The sequence below is a fragment of the Drosophila ficusphila genome, unplaced genomic scaffold (assembly GCF_018152265.1).
Source record: "Drosophila ficusphila isolate 14025-0441.05 unplaced genomic scaffold, ASM1815226v1 contig_286, whole genome shotgun sequence".
NCBI lineage: Eukaryota > Metazoa > Arthropoda > Insecta > Diptera > Drosophilidae > Drosophila > Drosophila ficusphila.
In genome coordinates, this window is record NW_025064189.1 from 2,410,950 (window position 1) to 2,424,389 (window position 13,440).

Sequence of the window (13,440 nt, forward strand, 5' to 3'; positions counted from 1 at the left end):
AAAATGTATTTAAAGTTACCATGTAATATTGACATAATATCGCGAACGAAAATAAGAAAACATATAATATTTATGAAATGCCTGCCGGCCTCAGAAATTTAAGAAAAAAATTAATAAATAAATTGAATAAAAATTTTTTTTAATCATCAAAAATGTGTACTTCAAAGAGTTTATAGTTTAAAAATTAATTGTTTTGACAGATAAAAATTCATGTTTACGTGCTTGAATAATTTCTAATGTTATATTTGTCCCAAGCAAGGAAACCAAATAATAATAGATAAGATTAACAATTGATTTTATGATTTTAAATGCAAGAAAATCACAACAAAAAAATTTTAGCATATGATATCGAACTATCGATATGCCAATCGACTCCCACCACAAGCTGCTCTAACAACCCTGTTCTGTACACCACTAAAAACAATTTGTCGGCTAGTTTTTAACAACGTGAAACCTAGTTTTCTTTTTAAACGAACTGAAAATAAAGTAAAGTTGAAAAAATGGACTTTCAGAACCGCGCCGGTGGCAAGACTGGCAGCGGAGGCGTGGCCTCCTGGTCGGAGACGAACCGCGACCGCAAGGAGCGGCTGCGTCAACTGGCCCTGGAGACCATCGACCTAAACAAGGATCCGTACTTCATGAAAAACCATTTGGGCTCCTACGAGTGCAAATTGTGTCTGACGCTGCACAACAACGAGGGCAGCTATTTGGCCCACACGCAAGGAAAAAAGCATCAGGAGAATCTGGCTAGAAGAGCGGCAAAGGAGGCCAAAGAAGCACCCTCTTCGCTGCTGGCGCCAGAGAAGCCCCGTGTGGAGCCGAAAAAGTTCGTGAAGATCGGACGACCCGGCTATCGGGTGACCAAGCAGCGCGATCCCAACAATGGGCAGCAGTCGCTGCTTTTCCAGATCGACTATCCTGAGATCACGGAGTCCATCGTTCCGCGTCATCGCTTCATGTCCGCCTACGAGCAAAAGATCGAGCCACCAGACCGCAAATGGCAGTACCTTCTGTTCGCCTCCGAGCCATATGAGACCATCGGCTTCAAAGTGCCCTCCAGAGAAGTCGAGAAGAGCGAGGGCAAGTTCTGGACGCACTGGAATCGCGACACCAAGCAGTTCTTCCTGCAGTTCGCCTTTAAGTTTGAGCCAAAGATCATGCCGCCACCGCCACCGAATCTTCATCGGGCGCTGGGCGGCCCGCCCGGTGGATTTCCCATGCCGGGTCCACCTCGCCCTGCAATGCATCCGATGTTCAATGGCGTTCCTCCACCCCCGCCCATGTAATTCAACGAGGAGGTTCCCTGGAGATCTTGTAATATTAATTTGGTTGTCAAAAAGCAGAATCATCATCTAAGTGACTAAATGACAAATTAAAATCCATTGCACCTTTTGTGTTTCCAGTTTTGAGTTTTGTATAACCGAGAACTTCATTGAATTCAATTTAATCACAAATTTAACCCAGACAACCATTCAAATAAAAAACAATTTTATTCTTAATACAACTTGAGGGCTTTGTATTTACGTTTTTTGACTTAAGAAAATGAAAAAATATTGCTTTTTTCTTTGTAAATGTTACGTCTTACAAATTGATTGCGTTTAAGGTAATTAGCTTAATTAGAATCTGCTTAACTTAGACAATGTACACTATATCAATACACTTGGCTGGGCTTCCTTCTGTCAAACGATTTTAAATCTTTTCACGTTTCTTAAAATTCCGCTTTGAGGCGCATCGGTTGATAATATCTGAGACATGAGGCTTGTGCTCAAAGATCTTCATCAACTGATTTTGCGCCTCGTTGATGCCATCGGTAATTATCTTGCTGCGCTGAATGTTTCCCTGAAGAAATAATTTGTTTATTAGTTGGGTTCTGAAGTACTTTTTATAAACGCACCTTCAGCAGTTCAGTGACACGCTCCATTTCGCTGTGCTTCTCCTTGTCCTTTTCCAAATCTTGTAGCATGGTTTCTAGCTTTCCCATACTAAAAACCTCCGATTCATTCTACAAAAAACAAAAAGTTAAAACAAATCCTTCCAATAATTGGATTCATATTTCTTACCAAGTCCTCCATTTGCGAGCGTAAATGGTAGATTTTCCATCCATTGATCTTGCCCTGGACATTTGGCTGATTTGCCAAATCAATAACTGTGGCCCGTCGCTCCTCCCTTGGCTTCACATCCGTATACCGATGGAAATGATTGTTGGCCAACTTATGAGTGGGTTTGTAGGTCTGCAAATCAATAGTAATATTTAAGTTTTGTATCCTATAACGCAGTTGCCATTAAACTCACATTAAGCAGCGCACAATTGCGTGGTCGTCGTATAACAAAGTCTACTGGATTGGCGTTCTCCTTGTTGCCCGTCACAGCGGGTGTAGTGTTCCGATGGTTGGCATCGCCAGGAGTACTGTTTGGTGCCACTCCTGGTGTCGCCGCTGTCACCAGCAGACCTCCATTGTTGTGTTTCTGCATATAGGAAGCGCCAGCCGGCGGCGTTGGTTCTGCACTTGGAGGAGGCAGCGACAAAGATGCCGCACTTTGCGTGGAGTGCTGGCTGTCATTTCTGTGAAGGTAAAAATTGAAAGATTATTTCTCTGTATAAATTTCTAAGTTGATAAACCTACGTTGATCGTCGCGGCTTCTTTCGGGAGGAGCAATCGTAGCTGGAACTGGAACTGTTGCCAGTGCCATTCATACGCGTTCCCGCCTGCTGTTGTAATTGCGTCGAACCCACCAGATGCGGCGCCTGCTGCTGGGGATGCTGTTGCTGTGGCGTCGGTGCCTGAACATCCACAAAGGCACTGTTGCCACTGCGGGCTCCAAGTGTCGAGTGACCAACGTTCTGCTGCATCGATTGGTGCGAAGAGTACATCTTTGAATTAATGAATGTTTAGCAAGCTATTTTATTTGGTATACATTTGGGTACAAACCTCATTGATCGGATTGAAATGCGTGGAATTATCCCGTCCACTTGCACCTCCAGTTGCAGGCGGTTCACCAATTCTGTCCAACTGCTGATCCACACCAGGCGAGGAGTTCGCTGATACTGTCGTCGAGCCGTCCGATGAAGCTGGCGAGTCCGCCCGCGAATTCCTCGTTGAGGATACGGTGCTAACTGTAGCTGGCACACTTGCTGCGCTGCTTGCCGCTCCATGGGTTACGCGCTCTCTGTCTTTCTTGGCCAAAGCTTCAACGGTGAGTCCAGAGCTCACAGATGGCGGCACCGCCACGGATACTGGCTGGATATTGAAGGTGGTGCCTGGAGCTGGCTGCATATTAGGACCACTGGTGTTGCTAGCCATCGAGAGCAAAGTGGGTCCAAGGTTCTTGGCTGCTCGAATGGGCGATCCGTCTGCATCTCGCTTGCGCATGAAGCTGGGCAGCAGTGCTCCACTTCCTGCCGCCTGTTGCGGGTTGCCCGCCCCCGTTGTCACCTTCACGGATGTGTGCAGCGGAATAACCATGTGCTGTGGCGGCGCACTGTTCGGTCCTGCTGGTATTATCAATTGCTGGTGCCCTATGGTTCGAGTAGCCGCACCTGCGGCACCTGAGGGCAGCACAGTGAAAGTGGCCTGCGATCCGGATCCAGTGGATCCCGCTCCGGTTGGCGTGTGACTGGCAAACGGCAGCGAAGACACCGACAAGCTACTTCCACCGGCACTGCTAACCAATTGCGCCTGGGCCTGGGTGCTTTGCGTCACCGTAGTCGTGGTCAATGATAGAACGCCCGTGGAGGCGGAGGCCGGCATGGATTCGTAGTAGATTGTGGCAGCACTTCCCTTTTCATCGATCTATAAAAAAAAAATATAAATTTAATTATAAGTTTTTTTTTAAAATTTTAAATAATATTTTAGTTTTATTTAACAATTCATTGTAGTTACACTATTTATGAAAAAATGACTCATTTTGTAGTAACCAGAGAGGTACATTTTATTTGTCAGATTAACTGTCAAGTGTCATTTACCTAATTTAACTGGTTGCATTATTTTGACTATTGTATTTAATAGTTAATATTTTCATTAAAATAATGAAAAGTAGTTAAATGGTTTAAACTAACTGAACCGACAGATAATAAAACCATGTAGATTGCACTTAAAACCCACCTTCATCAACTGGCTTTGTGAAGCCACCACCGGGTTCCATGTGCGTTGGAAACCCGTCACTGTTGCTCCGCTCGTGCCGGATGCATCTGTTCCAGGCGCCGCTGTAGCCGGAGTCATCATCATCTTGCCCAGTGTAATGCCACTGGCATTCTTGATGGGCGTCAGGGTGCCCGTCAGGATGTTACCACCCGGTCCCACGGCTCCGCCTCTTCCGCTGATGGTCAGCGGCAGAACGGTGGCTCCTCCAGCTGCCGATGTGGCCCCAGCAACCGAACTAGGATTCACCACACTGGCCGAAACATTCGGCACTGGTACCGCCTGGATGCTGGCCACGCCCTGTGGCGTCATTGTGGGCGTTCCGCTTCCTCCGGTGGTCGACAATTTTCCAATGGGATTGAGCTGCGTGATAGTTAGCGATGGTTGGACTTTGGCGGTCATGGTTACCGGTGGTCGAATGCCTGTACAACGTTTAAAATTTATATAATATTAGGTTATTTAAAGTGAAGGTTCAACGTTTATTAAAGAGGTTTTTAAAGAGGCTTTTAAAGGAGCAAGTACAAAGTTTTGTTGTTATCTTTTAAATTAGCCATTTTAATTATCTAAACCTGCCTAGGTTTTATGAAAAATGTGAATTTTGTGTAACAAAAGCAGATATTTTTCCTTATATTCTTTCGGTTTAGAGCCACAGCTTGGCGTCCAAAATTTCCAGAGCCATCTTTCTGCGAAAATAGTCCATGTCACTCTGTGTAAAGTTGAGTGGAGCGTCCCGGGTTATGAACTCGGCGACCATGCAGCTGAAAACGCCGCAGTCGTTGCTGTTCGTCTGACGCGGCATGTGTTTGGCTTTCTCGATGCGAAAGCCACTGATATTAAAGGGCAGATTACGCTTATGCATGGACTCCTCCTGGATATAAATCTTCAGTGCGTCCAGTACTGGTTGATTGCCCTTACCTATCGAATCGTAGTACAGAATACTCTTATCCCGCATGTGGATGATGGCCATGCACCAGTGCACATCGCCGCAGTGCACCGGCACCGGAATAATGTCCTTGCTAAAGAGATCGGTCTTGCGGGTCCAACGCTTGACGCCCTCATGTCCCTTCTTGAGGAGGAGTGGCAGAAAGAAAGTGTTCATGGCATAAACGCTGGGCAGCTGGCCAGCCTTATTCTCCGAGCGTTCGGTTAGCAGATTCATGTAAAAGTTGATTATCATGTCATTGAGCCACATGCCATTGAGGAGAATTTTGATTTCCTTACGGCTCACAGCCAAACTGAACTTAGTCACAAGTGTTTCCCGATTAGGACCCTCAGCTAATTGAATGAATCGCTCGAAGTGCTCTCTAGTCAGTGGCAAATGTTCCACTTTTTGTTCTTTTGCCACCTTATTATCTTTTACCGCCCCATTATTATATCGGTCCATCCAAAACTTTTCGAATTTAAGACGTTGAATTTTGGCTTTTTTAAACTTTTTAAGTGGATGTTTCAAGACTGGTTTTCTTTCCTGGTTTTTTGTTTCCGACATCCTTGTTGAGTTTTTTATATTGTCATCTTCAAATAAAATGCTGCATTGATTCAAGGATGTTTGTGGGTTAAGAGGCGAAGTTGTGGGCTCTGCTTGCTCCATTTCGTGGTCCACATTTTCGGCTTCTTCCTTTACCTCGCTGGTGTCCGGGATTTGTGTGCCCTCCGGAGGGGATTCTTGAATGTCCTGGATTTCTATGCTCTCCGGAGGGGATTCCTGAGTGTCCTGGATTTGTATGTTCTGTGGAGGAGATTCTGGAGGCTTGGACTCGGTGCCGCTCCACAGATTGCGAATCATTCTGCAATACTTCTTTATTGACCGAGCCATTTCCTTCACCTGCTCTAGTGAAATTCCCCTTGAGGCGTTCGGTGCCGGTTCAGTCGGGGCTAAATCTTTTTAGATACAGAACCCTGCTGCTTTTTTTCACGCCATTGATCGTCGAGAAGGTCGAGGAATCGCTCTCGCTCCGACTGCTCTCTCTCCAAAGCAAGTAGACTTTTCCTCAATTGTGTCGGTGATTTAAAGGGTGATCGATTTGAAGAAGTGAGAGAAAGGTTATCACACACATCCTGTTGCGTCAAAATCGGTGACTTGAATATAGCCAGTCGCTTAGGACTTTTTGGTTGGTAGTCCGTGTTTTCCTCTGACATTGTGTTGATGGAATTACCATCCTCGGACGCCTTGTAAGTTAAAAAGTGTGCAAAAGAGGAGTCCATACACTGGTATTTGATTGGTTGGAGATCGTCGGTGCTGCATCGTTTTTTCGGAAGAGTTAGGACGTCAGTTTGCACAGAACCTTCTGTGATTTTGACTTTAGATCCTGAAGCCTCCTCTCCAAGAATGAGTGTTTTTTTCTTATTCATTTATCCACTTGTTAGATGTGACGGAATAGGTATAAAAAATTCAGTCCTTTTTTTAAAGGCCTAAAAATATATATAAGCTATGACAATTTTTAGGTAATGGATTGCTTCACATTACCTCCGCTTAAGGGTTTCCTCGATTAACTAAAAGTGGTTCACTAAACGTTGGTGAGCCGATTATAAACTTAATTTAGTTTTAGTTGAAGCTGTTTTCTTATAATTTTTTGTACTTTCGCTTCAAAATGACATTTAGTTCTGTGCTTTCTCGATTTCAAAGCGATAGTTTTCAAATAAAAATATTCAACCCAACACGAATATTTAGTGTTAAAAATGACAAAATGCAGTGGAACTGCTTGAAGAATTTCAGACTGGATTTAATAAATTAATTTAGAAAGTGTATTGTAAAATAAAACCTATTGATTTTTGTATGCAAAAGCATTTTATAATTTTTAAAAAAGTGGTTGCTTGCACCTGAGTATGTTAGATTTTATTCTTCTTGCTCTTTTGAAAGCTCACTTAAAATACCCATGCTTATGAGCTACAAGTGCGACGTCAACTCACCCATCTTAGCTGCTGCGGTGGTGCTCATCAGGAAGGGCTGCAGCATAACATTCCCGGCCAGTCGAGCGGCGCCTCCGATAATCTGCTGCGTCGTTCCCGTCGCCGGCTGCTGCAGTTGGATGATCCGTGTTGTGGGCAGATTGGTGGCCGTCAGAGCAGTTCCTCCGGCCCCGGGACCCCGCCCGGGAGCCACTGTTGCTCCGCCAGAAACACTCACTGGCGTCGGCGAAGCCGAAACGCTGGCATTCAGCTGAGGGATGGTCGGCGGAGCGCGGAGACTAATGCTCGTGGTGTTCAGTTTGCCGCCTGGGAAAATCTTGCCCGGCGGAATGGGCCGCACCTGTCGAGGTGTCACTGTAGTGCCGCCGGGAGTCGTGGTAGTTACTCCACCCGTGGGCGTGGCCACGGCAAAGCGAGGATTGAATTGCTGCCCGGGATTCTGACTCACATTGGGCGTGGACACATTCGAGGAGTAGACGAGCGTGGCTTGGTGCTGCCTTTGGGGCAACACAGTGGCAACATAGGCCTGTGGACCTCCGCCAGGACCCGCATTCTGTTGTGACGTCAAAGGCTGGCCAGTCGAAACAGATAAAGCTAGAAGAGATTTAGATTAGAGGTTTGCTTCAGACGAAAGTCAATTGATAAGTTACCTGTTTGCGCCTGCACGGGCGTAGTGGTCACCACACTGGCATTAGAAACCCCCGCCGATGTGGTTATAATCCTCTGGCGTGCCTGGGGAATGGTACGGATCAGCTGCACCTGCCCGCCGGAACTCTGCATCCAGGCAGCACTATTGCTGGACGAGATCACCGCTGACGGCGGTTGCGATGATAACGCCACGCCACTCCTGCTAACCGATGCCGTTGCTCCGCGCACAAATCCTCCCGTTGAACTGAGCACCGTGGGTGCAGTGGGCGTTACGGTGGCCGAGGATGTGGCTCTTAGAGGCGTCACGAGGCGCTGTCCAACGCCCACGCCAACACCACCCATCTGGGTGGCCGTTACACTGGCTCGCGGCAGATAGGTGGCTTGGGTTACTGGCCTGGTGACCGTTATCGATGCATTCGCCCCACTCCGCGCCGGAGCAGCTGGTATGGCCGTAATCTGAGTCCTTCCCGTGGCCGTTACGTTCTCCAGCTGCTTGATCATGGGCATCACCACTCGGACTTGCGTCGACTGACCTCCGGCACCGATGGCCCGTATCGAAGCCGCCGTCGTGGCTTGGCCCGCATTCAGAGATATGGGTGTGCCGCCCAAGGATGTTTGCTGAACGGGATTGGCTGCTGCGACCTTGATGGTGCCACCGCTGAGGATCGGAGTGCCAGATATCGATATCCCACCGCTGCCGTCGGATTTCACGTGGGTGATCTTGGCGGCCACCGCCGAGTGCGCTGCAGAGGATGGCAAATGGGATGGCAATGAGTACTTGTTTATGACGCCGCGCAGCTGCAGGGGCGGATGTGAGTGCGATACCAGGGATGCGGATGCGGATGCAGATGCGGTGGCTGTTGCGGATATAGATCCAGTGGCTGCCAATGATGATGATGATGGATATAAAGATGGCAGCAATGACAGCGATGGCAGTGCATGGGGATGCAGTGGTTGGGTGCGTATCTTAATGGTTTTCAGGGGTGCTGTGCGGGTGGCAGTGTGTAGCTTCTGTGAGATTACGGTTAATGGTTCCACATGGAAAACACACAATGGACGGACAGGTGTTACTATCAAGCAACATCAACAAAGACATAAATCGCTTGGATCTTAACTTAAAAAACCAGAAGTCAGTTCATAATTGTTTTTAAATATTAATTAATTAGTTTAAATTACTGAGGCTTTTTAAGATCCATTGATTTACTTCTGTTTTGGTCGAGGACAGGAATTTAGATTTGCAGGGCTGTTGGCAACCCTGACACGAATGCACAGTAACAACAAAACAAACACATACACACGCACAAAGAGCGGAGAGCAGTCTTTGCTGCGAAAGTGGCCACAAAGAGGAATAGGAAACAAACAGTGCGCGTATGCGAGAGCAAAAGAGAGACACGAAAATATTATGTATACAGACGCATACATTCTCAGAAGGCTAGTACACAGGGTACGTACGTACATACATATATAAATATAAATATTCCACTTGGATATCGGCGAACTTACCTGATGGGGCTGCAGCTGTACTTCCACCACCCACCGGTCCTCCTCCCGCGCCACCTTCACTTGACGCACTCATAATTCCGAGTTAAATTGACGAGTTCTGCGAAGCACAACAATTTCAAATTAGAAGGCAATTCCACGTTGTACATGCTTTTCTCCCACTCTTCTCCACCCTCTCCTTCTCTTCTTATCAATGTGCACTATGTATCCACGAATTGTATTAACACGCACACACAAGAAAACAAGCGGATATAGGCGGTTTTTTGAAGCGATATAGATGAAACTTGCCTTTTATGCTTAGTAGTAGCACTTCCCCGACTCAGCAAATAACAGCTTACTTTTTGCACCGCGCTTTCTATTAATTAAAATGCTTTTCTTGTTTTTCCTCTCTCTTCTCTTCTTTTCACTCAACAAGGCTTAATTGTGGTTAGTAATACCATATTCAGTTGGTTACATAATACCGACTATCGTATAGCAACACAAATCGATAGTTGGCTAAAAAAAAACATTTAGTATTTTTTGTAGCAGCTGATGAATAAAATTAAAAGACTATTAATAAAAACATTCCGAAATAGGACAACCTTTTAAAATTTGTTCATATAATAAGGGTATAAACTTCTATCCATCGGTGCGATAAAATATTTGTTTGGACCTGGGAAAACGTTCAAGGGAAAGCACAGATTCAAAAATAAAAATGCAGTTATATTTTTAACGTACTTTTATTACAAATAACTTAACACTCATTCATATCATACATACACAATTTTTTTGATGTATATTTACTTTGGTCACGATTTTTTAGGTTTAGTTCTTCAGCACTTAATGTAAAAAGAAAGTTAACAGGATTCTTTATTTTTTTCCATTATTAGTAAAATGTTGTATTCCGGTTTAGGTAAAAATACAATTTGAACCATACAAATCACACGTGTAACAAATTTTTCTATTTTTTTTGTTAAAATTATGTATTGCCTCTTGTAGATGAAGAACTTCTTAGTTTATTGTATAGAATATTAATAATTTCATTCGATGGATAGTCTTTAATAAGGCCCTTTAGGTAATTTGTTTTGTGACCAGCTTCATTAAAACAAAGACCATGCAACCTTTCAAAAGTCTGAGAAACATTAGTCCCTGCTCCATATAATATTTTAGTTAGGTCCTTGGTCATAAAAATGTTATCCTCGGACAGAAAGTGGCTTAAATAATTGTTATTATCAAAACAAGACTTATGAAAACTTTTCAAAATAGATGCGGCATTACTTCCTGTCATGGATAATATCCCAGATAAATCGCTTGAACTGAAACAAGCATTATAGAAATCATCCAAAAGTACAGATATTTTACCATTATCATTATAACAAACGTCATGAAAGTCTTTTAAAGCTGAACACGCATTATCTTCTGCTCCGTGTAATATGTTACATAAATTAGTCAGCGTAAAACCTTCTATATCATCTAAGAAATGTTCAAGATACTTCTTTGATTCTTCTATAAAACAGAATTTGTGTAATTTTTCTAAGGCTCCAGCTGTTCCACTCAATAGACTGCATAAATCCACTGGCTTAAAACCGATATCAAAGAAATCATTTATAATTTTGGACTTCTCTCCGTCATCAGTAAAGCAAACACTGTAAAAACTTTTTAAAATAGTTGAAGCGCGAATTCCTCCTCTACATAATATGGAGGATAAATTACTTGGCGTAAAGCCAATTCTATAGAAGTCATTTAAGAGGTTTGTTCTCTTTCCTTTATTATCAAAACAAGCATTATGAAATTCTTCGAAAGCATCTACGGCTTTTGCCCCCGATCCACTTAGAATTCCGGATAAGTTATGCATGGTAAAACAATCCTCTCCTTCTTCTTGAATAAAATGCTTTAAGTGTCGCCTTTTCTTTCCCTTTTCATTAAAGAAAACATTGTAAAGGTCTTGAAAAGACTTGGGAGCATGGATTCCCGCCCCGCATAAAATACTGGACATATTAGTAAGATTTACTCCTTCTTTCTCAAGGGTTTTAAGGTATTGAGTTTTCTTTCCCTCTGCATCAAACCAAAGATCACACAGATCTTGGAAGGCTTTAGGAGCATTTAACCCGCCACCATGCAAAATGCTGGATACGTTAGCAATATTTACTCCTTCTTTTTCAAGGGCCTTTAGCTTCTCAGTTTTCTTTCCATCGCCATCAAACCAACTGGCATACAAGCTCTTAAATGCTTTTGGAGCACTTGACCCCGACTTACTTAGAATGCTAGTCATATTGGATAAAAGTATTCCTTCGTTTTGCAGACTTATTAAATATTTCGCTTTCTTTCCTTGCTCGTTGAACCACAGGTTGTACAAATCTTTGAAGGCTTTAGCTGAATTAGAACCAGACCCACTCAAAATACTTGACATATTAGCTAGATTTATTTCTTCTTTTTCTAATGTTTTCAAAAAGAGAGTTTTGTTTGCCTGCTCGTTGAACAACAAGTCGTACAGTTCTTTAAAAGCTTTTGCAGAATTGGAACCCGCTCCATGTAAAATATCTGATATGCTGGAAAGATTTACTCCTTCTTTTTCAAATGTTTCCAAAAACGGAGTTTTGTTGCCTTGTTCGTCAAACCACAAGTCGTATAGATCTTTAAAGGATTTGGCCGCATTTGACCCTGCCCTGTGAAGGATACTCGATATATTCTGGAGGTTAATGCCTTTTTCTTCCAGTGTTTTTAAGTAAAGAGTTCTATTCCCGCTTTCATTAAACCACATATAGTACAGAGATTTAAAAGCCTTTGTGGCATTTGATCCAGATCCACCTAAAATACTTGATACGTTTCTTAGGTTTACTCCATGCTCTTCCAAACTTTTTAAGTACTGTGTTTTTTTTCCTTCTTCGTCGAACCAGGTTCTATATAAGTCCTTAAATGCCTTGGCAGCATTATTCTTTGCTTTACTTAAAATACCGGATACATTGGACAGATTTATTCCTTCTCGTTCTAAAGTTTTTAAATATTGTGTTTTGTTTCCTTTATCATCAAACCATAGGTCGTATAAATCTTTGAAAGCCTTGACGGCGTTCAATCCAGCTCCATTCAGAATACTGGACATGTTTGGCAGGTTAATTCCTTCTTTTTCTAGGGTTTTTAAGTATCTTGTTTTACCTCCTTGTTCATCAAACCATAAATCGTACAAGTCTTTGAATGCTTTTGCAGAGTTTGGCCCTGCTTTGCTTAGGATACTAGACATGTTGGGTAAGTTAATCTTTTCGTTTTCTAAAGATTTAAGATACTGCGTTTTATTTCCATGTTCATCAAACCACAAATCATATAAATCTTTAAAAGATTTCGCCGAATTCACTCCAGATCCACTTAAGATGCTAGACATGTTCGATAAATTTATCCCCTGTTTTTCCAACGTCGTTAGATATTGTGTTTTGTTTCCATGTTTGTCTAGCCACAAGTTATAGAGATCTTTAAAGGCTTTGCAGGCATTATTATATGCTTTATCTAAAATACTAGACATACTTGCTGTCTTTATTCCTTGTTCATTTAGAATTTTAAGACTTTTCGACTCCACCAAATAGTCCAGGAACTCATTATATGCTGGAGTCCCTTGTTTACCAACTAAATTTTTAGCAAACTGTATTTCCTCATTATTAGTTGTCTTTGCATCAATTCGTGGTCTTTTTGCGGCTGTATTGTTATCATCCTCAACGGAACTCCTCTTTTTTGGGGCTTTTGAACTATTTTCAGAATTCTTTTTATCTCCATGTCTCCTTGTGAAATTACTTTTTGAAGTAAATTCCTCGTTTTTGTTAGTACTTACTCCATGGCCTGGCTTGGATATATTTTCTTTCTTTTTAACCGAAGTTTTCCTTTTTTTTGAGCTTGTAGCATCTTGATTTGCTTTCGAAGCCCTTTTGCCTAAAACAAAAAACACATGTTCCTTTTAAAAGACAAACAAAATATCTTAAGCATAAAATTAAACATACCCTGTTCAGATGCTGCCATTATCAACAATTGCACGTGTTCTGCTACGAAACAATGCAATTTTCCTACATATATCTACATAAATTTCAAGTTCGATTTTTTGAACAATAAATCCGGCTTTATCGCCAATCCGTTGTATAATTTACCGCGTTTTTTATTTAAACTGATATTATTTTCTGTTTTGTTTTGTTCCTCGTTCAACAATTGTCAGTGTTACCAAAACTCGCTGGTAAAACAAATCGACTATCGCTCATTGACTAAAACATACTTTCTTAAAATAACAAAG

The 13,440-nt window shown here is 42.8% G+C and overlaps 4 protein-coding genes across 9 annotated transcripts; 1 reads left to right on the top strand and 3 right to left on the bottom strand.

Annotated features, from left to right (window-relative positions):
- The first annotated feature begins 391 nt into the window (after positions 1-391).
- On the top strand, positions 392-1,504 carry LOC108089495 (splicing factor 3A subunit 2). Its single transcript, XM_017187780.2, has one exon. It carries the CDS (start codon positions 501-503, stop codon positions 1,284-1,286), a length of 786 nt encoding a protein of 261 aa, XP_017043269.1. The 5' UTR covers positions 392-500; the 3' UTR covers positions 1,287-1,504.
- Positions 1,493-9,631, bottom strand: LOC108089492 (pneumococcal serine-rich repeat protein). 5 transcript variants are annotated; one of them, XM_017187775.2, is made up of 11 exons: positions 9,483-9,631; positions 9,198-9,294; positions 7,697-8,680; positions 7,047-7,640; positions 4,104-4,561; positions 2,931-3,791; positions 2,625-2,845; positions 2,293-2,563; positions 2,061-2,231; positions 1,895-2,002; positions 1,493-1,839 (listed from the first exon to the last, which is right to left on the bottom strand). In XM_017187775.2, the coding sequence occupies exons 2-11, from the start codon at positions 9,268-9,270 to the stop codon at positions 1,690-1,692; spliced, it is 3,891 nt and encodes a 1,296-aa protein (XP_017043264.1). In that variant the 5' UTR covers positions 9,271-9,294; positions 9,483-9,631; the 3' UTR covers positions 1,493-1,689. The 5 variants fall into 5 exon arrangements, with proteins under 5 accessions (XP_017043264.1, XP_017043267.1, XP_017043266.1 ...); XM_017187778.2 differs by having other exon boundaries at positions 7,697-8,437; positions 9,483-9,630; XM_017187777.2 differs by having other exon boundaries at positions 2,625-2,872; positions 7,697-8,437; positions 9,483-9,630.
- On the bottom strand, positions 4,598-6,851 carry LOC108089493 (sentrin-specific protease 1). Its single transcript, XM_017187779.2, has 2 exons — positions 6,604-6,851; positions 4,598-6,548 (listed from the first exon to the last, which is right to left on the bottom strand). Exon 2 carries the CDS (start codon positions 5,950-5,952, stop codon positions 4,780-4,782), a length of 1,173 nt encoding a protein of 390 aa, XP_017043268.2. The 5' UTR covers positions 5,953-6,548; positions 6,604-6,851; the 3' UTR covers positions 4,598-4,779.
- A 275-nt stretch (positions 9,632-9,906) lies between the features above and the next one.
- LOC108089624 lies at positions 9,907-13,373 on the bottom strand. Of its 2 annotated transcripts, XM_017187988.2 has the most exons (3): positions 13,157-13,373; positions 12,690-13,088; positions 9,907-12,644 (listed from the first exon to the last, which is right to left on the bottom strand). In XM_017187988.2, exons 1-3 carry the CDS (start codon positions 13,173-13,175, stop codon positions 10,153-10,155), a joined length of 2,910 nt encoding a protein of 969 aa, XP_017043477.2. In that variant the 5' UTR covers positions 13,176-13,373; the 3' UTR covers positions 9,907-10,152. The 2 variants fall into 2 exon arrangements, with proteins under 2 accessions (XP_017043477.2, XP_043063735.1); XM_043207800.1 differs by having other exon boundaries at positions 9,907-13,088.
- Positions 13,374-13,440: the final 67 nt, after the last annotated feature.

Excerpts from the sequence above, each read along its gene's own strand:
- LOC108089493 (XM_017187779.2), bottom strand. The coding sequence starts at position 5,952 with ATGGCTCGGTCAATAAAGAAGTATTGCAGAATGATTCGCAATCTGTGG.
- LOC108089492 (XM_017187773.2), bottom strand. The coding sequence starts at position 9,270 with ATGAGTGCGTCAAGTGAAGGTGGCGCGGGAGGAGGACCGGTGGGTGGT. Across the intron at positions 2,873-2,930 it reads ATTTCAATCCGATCAATGAG|ATGTACTCTTCGCACCAATC; the intron begins GTTTGTACCCAA and ends ATTAATTCAAAG. Across the intron at positions 1,840-1,894 it reads GTGTCACTGAACTGCTGAAG|GGAAACATTCAGCGCAGCAA; the intron begins GTGCGTTTATAA and ends TTATTTCTTCAG.
- LOC108089495 (XM_017187780.2), top strand. The coding sequence starts at position 501 with ATGGACTTTCAGAACCGCGCCGGTGGCAAGACTGGCAGCGGAGGCGTG.